The 12,289-nt window shown below is 47.8% G+C and overlaps 1 protein-coding gene across 1 annotated transcript in view; it reads left to right on the top strand.

Moving 5' to 3' along the window:
- Window positions 1-5,163: 5,163 nt before the first annotated feature.
- LMNB2 (lamin B2) overlaps window positions 5,164-12,289 on the top strand; it is a 32,777-nt gene continuing 25,651 nt past the window's right edge. Inside the window, exon 1 of the mRNA XM_051639886.1 lies at window positions 5,164-5,487. Coding sequence (XP_051495846.1) covers window positions 5,287-5,487 — 201 coding nt within the window. The 5' untranslated portion in view covers window positions 5,164-5,286. The remainder of the gene's footprint in view (window positions 5,488-12,289) is intronic.

The raw sequence follows: 12,289 nt of genomic DNA, 5'->3' as shown, positions 1-12,289 counted from the left end.
TCTGTTGAGATGGGGGAAAAGATTAGAGGGTTTTTAAATGCAATTTTCATTTATTTCTGGTGACATGATACCAGGGTCTGGTTCCAGTACAAGAGTCTAAAGGGCCATCCAGGCCCTCCTGATGATGAAAGTCACTCACCTGTGAGAAGTTTCCTGCTAAAAAGGAGTGAACAATCCCAAGAACAAATGTGAATTCTCCTCCTCAGGCGTGGTTAATGTTTCCCCTGGTGTGACAGAGGTCGAATTCTGCTGAGAGAAGTGCTGTAGCAGAAGAACAGTATTGTTCAAGGCTCCTGCCAAACATTATATGCCTGGAAATAGAAATAAATATGCCCTCTACATGTTACAGCATGGTGTCTTGTCATGAAAAAACTCCTTGTTCTGCATACAGACTGCTGTCTGCTTTAATCCCACAGCTGTGCACTGTGTTCCTCTTTGCTCTTTTTTACATGTCTCTTAGCAAAATTTCTCATAGCAGATGAGGAAGATCTCATCCATGACACATCATACTAACAATTTTCTCTACTTGCTTTGGTGCTTTCTGTCCTTACACTGCTGGAATAAAATTTTATTCAATGAAAGCTGAAATGCTGGAGCAGAAATCTGCAGTGAGTGGCTTCTTCCAGACTTGAAGTCATTGATTCATTATCATCTTCTTGTTCCTCACCAGGTGAGTCCCCTAATGCTAACAGTGGATCCAGAGAGAATGATGTTTTAATTAGAGGGCTACCTGGAGAGTTAAAAAATGTGGCCATTCATATTAAAAGAATTGAGAACACTCCAGTTAGGAATTATACTTGGGCTGATATGGACACAGAATTAACTGAATTTGGACAAAATTGCTAGCAGTTTTTTAAGCACTAATGCTGAGCTGGATTGAATTTGGACTGATAGAAAAATGTTATTTGTGCCTTTCTGAAATTAATTAAAATACCTGACACAATCAATTCAATATTGACAGGCAGTTCAGAGTGAGATAAGGTACATGAGGCAGAGGGGAAATTAGGTGACTATGGAAAAGACAGAAATAATTCTGCTATTAAAGACATACAAATAATAAAGTGTAGAGTGAGAAAGCAGAGGGCATGGCAGTAGATGCTGAGAAACTAAAGCAGTTGAGGTTAAGAAATAGTGGTGGAAATCCTGCATCCCCAGATTTGTGAAAATGTCAGAGTCATTATGAAATCCCAGACAGCATCAGAAAACTTGTTACACCCAACTGTGCAGGAAACAGGTCAACGACTGAGTTGATGCTCTGCATCAAAGGATATACAAGGTTTTCCCTTGTCTTTATTACATACTGTAAGTAATCTCTTCATTTATCTGACGGGAGAAGCACTCCAGTGCTAGGCAGAGCCTGTCACTGCTGCCTGTGTTACCTGACATCCACAAAATGTACTCTAATTCTACCCAGACAGTCAGATATATTGGAAGTACCTTTGAGCTAGAGCTCTGATCCTGAGCCTGGGGCAATGGCATGTTGCTGACTTTGTATCAGGGTGAAACTTGTACAGTCACCAACCTACTTCTGTGCTCTCCTTTCCACAGAGAGTAAAACCTGGGGGAGTGGGTGAGGCAGGAGCCTTGGTGTGCCCCAAACAGGTTCCTAATCTGAAAAGCTGTAAAAGGGAATGCAGCCCCAGGGATTGTCTTGGCCCCCTGCCACCCTGGTCTGGTAAGGCTGACACATCCCTGCGCTGAGGCTTTGTTCAACACGAAGTGATTCAGTCCTGGGCTAACAAATCAATTCTACCTTCTGAAAACAGAGAGGGAGTTTATGACAAAAATTGGTTTGGGTAGCACTGAACTGTCAAGGTCCTTAATGGAAAATTAATTGCCAAATATTGAGAGCCAAATGACAACACGGACACTGGCTCAGTACTAACCTGTAGCATCAGAGTGATCCAAGAGGACCAGCGTTTGAACAGATGCTCATTCCACTACCAAAGAGAACAACCCTGTAAAACACAGTTGCCTAGTGGGTTCTCAGCTTTTGCACTTCCCCTCCTCCCTTGATGCTTTCCTCTCCTCATCCCACCCCCCAACTGTTATCTTCCTTTTAGCAGAGAAAGGAAAAGTGAGCATTCATATTTTGGTAAAAATGAGGGGAACCTGGTGCCAAGGATGGAAGTGTGCACGTGTTCTGGTTACTGCTAAAAAAAGGAACCTTCTAAAAATGTAGAAAATACTAAGTATTTATATTGAGCCATATATCAGGAAGTATATTTAGAAAAATATATTTGATTGCAACACAGTTGGTACCAGCACTATGAAAATAACTGGCAGTGTTAGAAGCAAAGGGAAAAAAACCCAAATCTTTGAATATTCAAAAGTTTCTAAGCTACCATCTAAAAAACCTGACAGACAAAATAATGTGGGAGTTTGGGCTAAAATTCATGAACAAAGGGGATTTACATCTGGTTGATTTATTGATTTACATTATCAATCCAAATTAGGCAAAAGGTTTAAAAGAATTTACAAAACATGACAGATGTGCAAAAATACCACAACAAATCACCAGGGAAGAAATGAGCAAACCCCAAAATGCTTACGCAGGTGCTTCCAGCACTACTAAAATATTTTTTTTTTTGTTCCTGGCTTAACGTAATCGAAGTTTATAACTGCTGTTCAGGGGTGTGCTGGTGTTGGGAAGTGCGTGTTGGGAGAGAAAAGCTGGTTGCGAGGGCAGAGCTGGAGGCGCGGGGCAGAGCGCGGGGCCGGGGCCGGGGCCGGGGCCGGGGCCGCTCCAGCAGCGGTTGGGTGGTTGCAGTTTGCAGACAGGCGCCAAAATTCAAAAAACGCACCGTGCTTGAAATCCGGGCCCGCGGGTGGGAACAATGGCGGGGGCGCGGCTGGGGCCGCGGGGCCGGGCGGCGGCGGGGCCGGGCTGACCCGCACGGCCCGCAGCACCCTGGGACTTGTAGGCTCTGCCTCCTGACCCCTTCCCGGAGCCGCTCCAGTCAGACCCAACTGGAATTCCGTCGGCAAGCTGCGTTTCACACCGAGTTGTATATAACATTATCAGATCTCACCGATAAAGATCTTGCAACAGTCAGAGCAGGAGGGCAGGCAGGCACATGCCTGCAGAAAGTGCACCCGTGTGACCTGTGCGCTTATTTCCACTTCAGCTGTCATTCATGAACTCCCTCCAAGTAACCCACTGATACCCACGGACTCGGTGTGGAGATCCCTGCCTTCAGCTCTCTGTAGGAGACAGGGGAAGGAGCAGCCAGGGCAGTTGGGGGACGATGCCCGAGCCGGTGGGATGGGCACCGTGTTGCCTACAGAGGAAGCCAGGACAGCTCTGCACGTGGGATGCATGTCTTTAAAGAAATGCATTCAGGTGAAAACCTACTGTTTACTGTGTGTCAGCTGCTAAAGATATGCAGTGATTTCAAGAGGGACTTAGAGCTCTTTGCCTCAAGAATTCCTGGATTTATTCTGAGGTTTTCCAGTTTGAGGTGTACTTGGTATTAGGAACCCAGATCCTCTAACGTGAGGATCATCTAGCTTCTGTTTTGAGGATAAACTCGTTTGCACCTATGTGTTCAAGACTAGCTCCCTCAGTTTCATATATCATGTGCAGTATTTTATTGCTGGCTTTCATGTTTCTCTGTCTAGATCTGTCCTCCCTCATGCACAGCACTTCTTCGCATAATGTTCATGCAGCTTTTTTTCTTCCTGTCCATGTGTATGGACAACAGACTTTGAATCTGTTTTTTCTTCCCAGGCAGAAAATCTCCCTTTTCTCAGCCTTCCTCAGTAGGTGAAAGGCACAGCAGCAGTAAGAGCTTTTCAGCCTCCAAAACTTCGCGGCATAAGGAATTAGCTCATGAGAACGGTAATCCATTTTATACTAGTTAGCGCACAAGAACTGACAGAAGTTGGCGTATATTCACTAGAAATATATTGTGAGAAAAATAATACTCAAAATCTTTAGGAAAGGAAAGCTTCCCAGTGAATTTTAGTTTGTACAAAATTCGGCTGCATTCCCTGGGACTGCAAAGGGATTTCAGGATAGCTTCCTTCTTGAACATTCTAATCAGAGGCTGGGAGGCATTGCAACCTTTCCATAAAACTTCAGAGGAAATTTCTAAAATCTACAAAACAGCATTCCTAAAACTTCACCCTCAGAAATAGCTGATCAGTATTTCTTCACCCCCAATTTAAGCAAGCAGCAGGTCTCTGGCCTGTAAAACTTAAGTGCTAATAGCGAAGCACAGCAGCTTCGAAAGTGGCTCAAACCGGGGTTGTGTAACCCTTTAGATAACTAATGTGTAAACATATCCTGTAAGAGAAGTACTACAGAGGGGAGAACACAATGGTGAGAAGGAGCAGCAGGGTGTCACTTGGGAGCAGCTTGCTGCGGGGTGCGATGGCGGTCGGTCGGATGGGCCTGGTGGGCGCGGGGCTGCAGGGACAGGACAGGGGGGCTGCAGGGACAGGACAGCGGGGCTGCAGGGACAGGACAGGGGGGCTGCAGGGACAGGACAGCAGGGCTGCAGGGACAGGACAGGGGGGCTGCAGGGACAGGACAGGGGGGGCTGCAGGGACAGGACAGGGGGGCTGCAGGGACAGGACAGGGGGCTGCAGGGACAGGACAGGGGGCTGCAGGGACAGGACAGCAGGGCTGCAGGGACAGGACAGGGGGGCTGCAGGGACAGGACAGGGGGGCTGCAGGGACAGGACAGGGGGGCTGCAGGGACAGGACAGGGGGCTGCAGGGACAGGACAGGGGGGCTGCAGGGACAGCAGGGCTGCAGGGACAGCAGGGCTGAAGGGACAGGACAGGGGGCTGCAGGGACAGACGGCGGCGGGTGGGGACATGCGGTGATGGGGGGCCCGTGGGGTGACCCGCACCCACCAAGCCCGAGCGGCTGCAGGTGGGGCACCGGGAGCAGCTGCTGGAAGCTGCGGAGTGTGCAGGAGCCATCCTGGTAAGCAGCATTAGTCCCTCTGGCTTTATTGCAAAAAAAAAAAAGATCCTGCCTTCAGGATTGGCCTGTCGCTCCCTGCTCTTTGCTCACACTCACGACGGCCTAATTTTGTGCTTCAATGCGCGGCACACGCTGCACTTGGAAGCAGGCTGAGGCGCGGACCCGCCAGGCCGCCCCAGCACGGCGGGGCCGGACTGCACGTCCCGGCGCGCCCTGCGGCGGCGCCGCCATCTTGGCGCCCAGACTTCATTTCCCAGGCGGCGCGGCGGGGCCATGTCCGCCATCTTACCGCCCTCTCCTCCCCCGGTGCGGCTGGATTGAATGAGCCCGCTGCCCGCCAACTGAGCGCCATGTCAGGCACCCCGAGCCGCGGCACCCCCGGCGGGACCCCGCTGTCCCCGACTCGCATCTCCCGCCTGCAGGAGAAGGAGGAGCTGCGGCAGCTCAATGACCGGCTGGCCGTTTACATCGACCGTGTGCGGTCGCTGGAGCTGGAAAATGACCGGCTGCTGCTGAAGATCTCCGAGAAGGAGGAGGTCACCACCCGGGAGGTACGGCTCGGGATGGCCTGCTGGCCCTCGCCCGCGGCTCTGGGGCGGAAGGGCGAGCACCAGCGGCTCGTTGGAGGCGTTTCTTCGCTCCGTCCCGGGAAGGGCTCCGCGGCCCAGGGACTCGGCCGAGCAGTTCCCGGGCCGCGCTGCCGGGGCTCGGCGCGGCCGGGCTCGTGGCGCCATGCGCGGCCCGCCCTGCCCGGCCCGGCCCGCCCGGCTCCGGCCGCGGGTCCCTCGGGCAGTGGGCTCCGGCCGTGGGGCTCGGGGCTACGGGCGAGACCCCTGGGGGCTGGGCGGGGCTGGGGGCGGGGGTGGGGGGCTGGTGGGGATCCAGCGCCTGCCTGTAATTTTGTGGCCCCTCGGGGGCTGTCAGGGGCTCTTTGGCCGCGCTGTTGAGCAGAGAGGCTGCTTCAGTCACACTGAAGGCGGCTCAGGCCGGGATCGGCACCGAGTGAAAATTCGGCCCCTGGGCGGGCGCGGGGCGGCGGGGCCGGGCGCCTTTCTTCGCGGGGGCGGCCGGGGGCGTTGGCTGCTCCCGCCTCTGGCAGCGCGAGCAGCGCGCGGGACCCTCCGAACGCTCGTAGGTGCCGCGCGCGGCGCCGGTGGCGGCTGCGGCGGGGTCTGCCTGTTTCCCGCGCGGGGTCTGCCTGTTTCCCGCGCGGGGTCTGCCTGTTTCCCGCGCGGGGTCTGCCTGTTTCCCGCGCGGGGTCTGCCTGTTTCCCGCGCGGGGTCTGCCTGTTTCCCGCGCGGGCTGCGCCCCTGCCCGGCACGTGCGTCCCGCAGTTGTGGCAGCTGGGTGTGAACTTGTTCCGTGCGGCCGCTGTCCTGCCCGGCCCATGTGATGAGATTCAAAAATTTGAAAGGGTCTAGACTAGCTTTTCTTTCCGCCAGAGGAAATCTGTCTTAGTCCCTGCAAATGCCTGGGATTCAGTCCTTGTGGTGGGAACTGCTCTGCTGATAGTTCCCATCGTGGAAGGGGATCTGGTCTGTTTCCTGTGATCTTGGAGGCAAAATTGGCTGATCCTTTTTGTTTTGCTTTTCCCTCTGTTCTATCTGCTTTCCCCCAGGGCTCTCCTTCCCATATGGAGGAAGGATGTAGTCAGTGACCCTGCTGGGGACGGTCCCACCCATCCTGTACCAGACCAAATCCCCTCTCCTCCATCTGTTGGAGGCAGGCTGTGAGGTGGCATGTCCCACCTCTGAGATGAAGTGAAACTTCTGTGGAAAGCCTGTAAGCTAACAACTGTTACTCTAAGTTGTGTGATGCAATGGATTGCTGTGCCGCTGTGTGGGCTTCCCCATTTAAGGGTCTGGTGGGTGGCGGGAGGAGTGTTTGAATTCATTTGCTTTAAGAAGCCCAGATATTATAGTGTCTTGTTTTGGGAGTGGTTTGCCTACCTGCCATCAGTGTACATTCAGGATTTAAGTACTTTGAAATCCCTTAGTACCACTTATTAATATATTATAGCTTTTATGTTTTCAAAATAACTAGATATTTCTAAACATACAACATGGCTACATCACTTGCCCTATGTGAAATAATATAAAATAACCATGTGTGGTTCTTCTACCTTATAGATTGGTGCAGACTAGAAAGAGTAAGTGTTTTAAAGGTAGAAGGCAGAATGTAATTGACAGTGCACATATAACAAGAGTAAGAACTGGACAAACAGAAAACAGATAAAATCTAATTAGGTTTTTAATATGAACATAAACCAAATCCTCATAGCAGTTCCATGTGTTATCAATTCTGGAAAAATACTCTCATATATCAATTGGAAAAATAAGCTTGAAGATTTTGCTTTGCCCTTGAGCTTTCCTTCCTCACTTTTCTTCCAGACTTCAGAAAAAGTCCTAATTCTTAGACATATTCTATCAAATTTTGTCAAGATTCCTCAGGCTCTTCTTTGCTGTGTCAGGAACAATGTAAGAGACTTTACATGGTCTCTGGACTGCATTTATTAAATGTTTCCCATCCCTTTAGGACAGCTTATTTATTATTTACATTCATCCAGAAAAGGAGACTTCGTAGTCTTATTGTTTTGATGCAGAATAGTGGACAGCAGGTCAGGACTGTGAAAGGCTGTGTAAAGCCTTTTTGGGTTTACTGGAATGGGAGAATCCTGTCCTTTCACTTCCAGGCCCAATCCAGTAAACTGGATTTTCTGCTGACGATCCAGTTTTCTTGTTGCTCTCTTAGAATTTGTGTTCATAAAATTATTAGGCTCAGCATGAAGTAAGGTATTAATTAAAAATAAACCCTCCAAACCCCACAAAAAGACCAAAAAACCCAAACCAGCCCCAAAGCAATTCTAACTTCTGTGTAGAAGTGCTGTGAAGCATAGTCCAGTGGTATTGTCATACTGGTCGGGCTACATAATTATATTTTTATATTAGCTCTGCATGCTTAAAAGAGCTATTTACTTTTCCCAGGGTGTTCAAGACAAAATTTCCCCTTGGTCATCCTGAACAGTGTATAAATTTGTTCCTGATTTATGTAATTTTTTTAGGTGCCTGAATACTGTGGTATTCTTGGATTATCTCTGGTAGTGACTAGGAAAGTAGTTTGCTACTGTGGTAGATGGGATGATGCACCTTGTGGGATAGCAAGCAGGAGTGGCTGCTCCCCTGTGGGTGCTGTGTTCACACCTGAGACTTCTGCCTCGAGAGCAGGTGATGGGTTCATAATCCAAGGCAAATGGGAGGTTTGTTCCCATTTGAGGATTGCTATGACAAGCAGTAGACAAGAGCAATGTATCATGAGGGAGATGTTTGTTCCTTATCACTCCAGTATCCCACAGTGACTGTTGGAGAAAGGGGCTGGGTTGAGACCATTACTGACTTTGCTGGGGTCTACAGGAAACCTGAGAAGGGACTTCTTGCAAGGGCATGTAGTTAGAGGATGAGGGGTAATGGGTTTAAACTGGAAGAGTGGAGATTTATGTTAGACATTAGGAAGAAGTTACCTAGTGTGAAGATGATGAAGCCCTGGCCCAGCTTGCCCAGAGAAGCTGTGGCTGCCCCATCCCTGGCAGTGTTGAAGGGCAGGTTAGATGGGGTTGGAGCAACGTGGTCTAGTGGGAGGTGTCCCTGCCCATGGCAGGGGGTAGGACTGGATGATCTTTAAGGTCCCTTCCAACCCAAACTGTTCTGTGACCCACTCCCCTCAACCCTGCAGACACAGGAAGAAAGGATTGGCAATTTCTGATCTTGTTCTCAAAGCTCTGGTTTAGGGGAATATCTTCTAGATGAGAAATTTTTCTTCTGATGCTGTTCAGGCAATGGCTGCTAGAGACTGTTTATCATAAACTGATGATGTTCTTTTTCCTTGTTGTTTTCATCACCCATCTGCAGAAGGTAGAAGAAGCAGCCATTTTCCCCTCCTCTGTTGGGGCAATCTCCTTAGTTTTACAGACCACAGCTGCATTATGGCCTTGGAACAAAGTAACTGTGGTTGCTCTTTTTGAGGAACACAGGTCTACCACCTCTTAGCAGTAGAGAAAAGGATTCATCTCTAGTCCTCTACTAATTATACCCTTTTTTTCTTCTTTTCCTAGCCCTATCCAGTAGTTCTACCTTTACTTGTATGCAGTAGTCCTCTAGAAAAGAAAAATCAAAATATATGCCGTAAGCCCTCAGTTAATACAAAAAATATTTTGCTGTTGGAGCTGGGGGGAACCTCTATTTGTCTTAATTCTTCCTCTTTGCTCTCCTGCATGAGTCCCCTTGTGTAGCTTAGCCTAGGACAGAAGAAAAACTGAGCCCATCCCCTAGTTTCTTTACCTCCCTAGTACATGACTGAGGCTGTTCTCACTGTTGGGATTGCTGTTACCGTAACCTGATGTCTGAGACTGGGAGGGGGAATCTGGAAGGGCTAAGAGGAAGAGTCCTAGAGCTCTCCTCAGTTCCCTTTCTGCTTACACTCTGCCCTCCCCTGCAGAGCTCATGATTGCGGCCTTCCAGAAAATAAGTTTTTATGGGCAAGGGAAGGGTTACCACACTGTTCTGAGGACATCCCACTGTTCTCACCCACAGAAAGGAGAAGTGAGGGGGGGGAAGAAAGGAGATCCCTGGGAGCCTCATCTGCTGACAGCAATTGCCTTTGTGACAAAAGCAGAACCTACAGAGGATTCCATCTTCATCTTTGTCTTCCCATCTCTGTGTAGGTGGCTACCACAGTCATCAGAGACACTGTCATGCCCAGGTTACATGGGTTTGGTTTTGCGTAGTTGCTACATACAAAATAAATGTTCAGATGCTGCTGTGGATGGAGGGTTCACTCGAGTTGTAGCCTCCATGACATGGGATGCGATGGTCTTCTGGCACTAGAGACATCATCTAGGAGGTGATGGTGATATGCAATGCACATTTTAATTGTTCTTGAGAACCTGACTGATGTTCTTGGAGAGTCCGAACCTACTTGACTTGCAGTGCTTTGTCAATCTGTAAATGGGTAAATAAGAATATATTGAGCCACACCTGGAGGCAATACACGTATGTTTTGCACATTAATTCATGTTAATGAGATTAATGTCTCATCAAATTTCTGGACTCACTTGTGGTTGGAGGGAACATGCTTCTTGCCTAGCGTGTAGGTTCACTTCCTTCTTGGCATGTTCCCCGTGTCTTCACTGAGTGATGTCTTGTAGCTTTTCTCAAGTGATTGCTGTGGCAGGATCTATGTTGCTGTGCCTGTCCTGTAACTGCTGCAGAGTGAGCTTTGAGTGCTCCCCAGCACAGGTTGGTAGCATCTAGCAGTTCTGCCTTTCAGACTGTGCTATGGAAACATCTCAGTTTTCTTGTTCTCCACATGCTCCTTGTCCACTGTGTTGCCCAATTGCAAACTTGCTCTTTTGCCAGCAAAATAAAAAAAAAAAAGTGAAAGCACATGGATAGTACAATTTGTAGGTACAGCTCAGCTTGGCCTCTCAGTGGGAAGAGTCAGGATTGAGTGCACGCTGACATGTAGTGGTGGATCAGGCTGCAGCCTGTCGTCTCATTCCTGCTGAACTCAACTTTGAGGTTTAAACTTGTTTTCTTCCATCACCTTCAGATGTGGGGGGGCTACATTTTCAGAGTGGAGGGACCCATTTGCTGTCCTGAGCTGCCATCTGGGGAGTTTTACTGCTCCCTAGAGGCTTGCATTCTGGACATTGTGGCTACTGAGTCTCAATGGGCTGTATGACTTATCTATGCTTACTTTTCTTATCTCTGCTTTTTTCTTTTTTTTTTTTTTGAGGGTCTTGGGAACAGAAATACTTCCCAGAATTTCCCTGTGCTGGGCCAGAAAGGGTATTTCCAATGGGTAACAGTTAGAGGCTAGAAGTGTTGTCAGGCACATTGTACCAGGCTAGTTCAGCTGGGCTGGCACCACTTATATTCCTCTGAGCCTGTTGCTGTGTTTGGTTCTCTCCACTTGAGCAGTGCTGAAAATAAACAAAATGTTAATTAATGATCTAGAAATAGTATCTTGAACTGCTGTCCAGTTCAGTCTGTTAATCTAAAACTTTTATCAATTATATCGTGTATCCATATTCTCTTTGCATCCTGTTGTTCGAGTTCTGGCAAAGGTTTTGGTTTTTTTGTGGAGGTGTTTTGTGGTTGTCTTTGTGCGCAGTGGTTGAAGGTGTTGCTGCCTCCCTGTGCTGGAAGCTGCAGTGTGTCCTTAAGTCTCAGTTACTTCTGTCCACTTAGTGGATTAGCTTAAAATTCTAGTGAAAGTGGCTTTTTGACAAACACTTTGGGCTGCGATTTGAATCTGTGTGTTTCCTTCTCATTTTTTTTACTGGAGTAAGAGCAAAGACAAGCTTAAGGTGCTGCAGGAGAAAAATGCATACTAAGTTACCACAACTGGTGATGCTGGGAATGAATCAGCCCTTTTTCATTTACCAGCACAGTCTCTGGATCTCTTTTAACCAACAGGTTCTGAAACTGCTTTCATCATGCAATTTTTAACTCCATGGAGATGTATCTTCTCTACAGAGGATTTGCATTAATTGTTCTCTGTTCAGGGTGTTGTTGTTTTGGAGTTGTTAAGCTCTGTATTGTCTGTAATGCCTCAAAAGCATAAATGATTTACCTCCTTTTTTAAGTATCACAGAAGCAAGACTCTCATTTTTAAATTTATTTTCCTTGGCATTATTGAGTTCTGTATTGAAGAGTTTAGTGAAGTCTTGGTACACTTTTGGTAGGACATCCTAAGCTTTGTAACTACTAATACAGAGTTGGTTGTGCCATAAGCAACCTCTGGATATCGGCTATGGGGAAAAAATCAAAAGACAACCAGCCCCAAAACTTCAGTTAAATAAAGCTTGAAATAATTATTTAGTAAGATGACATGGATAGGCAGCCAAGTAATTTCTGGTATGTGATACACTTTTAAACTAAGGCTTCTCAGTCTGCATACTGTCATTTTAGTGAATTTCAGAAGTTTTACAAGATTATAGTCTGAGGAATTTAATTATATCCTGACTGCTTTAAATCAGTCTTTTTGAAGACCAGATGGTTGAGTCTGTCACTGATGCTACTCTGATGCTGAAATAGGCACTCCTAGGAATAACACAGTTTGCTTTCTTGTTCCTGCATTTTATACTTTGTTATGAAATCTCTCTTTCTAAAGTTGGTACATTCTGCTTTTGGCTCTTCTCACTCTCTGATTACTTTGTTTCTGAATTTACATTAGTAATAGTTGTTCTCTTACCTTTCATAGAAGCAATAGCAGCAATCTTACATGGTCTTGAAATTTCAGCTGTCTGATACACCTTTCATGTAGCCTTCCATTCCAAAGAAAAGAAAGGTGTGA

Source organism: Apus apus, chromosome 24, assembly GCF_020740795.1.
Source record: "Apus apus isolate bApuApu2 chromosome 24, bApuApu2.pri.cur, whole genome shotgun sequence".
NCBI lineage: Eukaryota > Metazoa > Chordata > Aves > Apodiformes > Apodidae > Apus > Apus apus.
The sequence above is the reverse complement of the archived record's forward strand: the minus strand, read 5'-3'. Positions and strand labels throughout refer to the sequence as shown.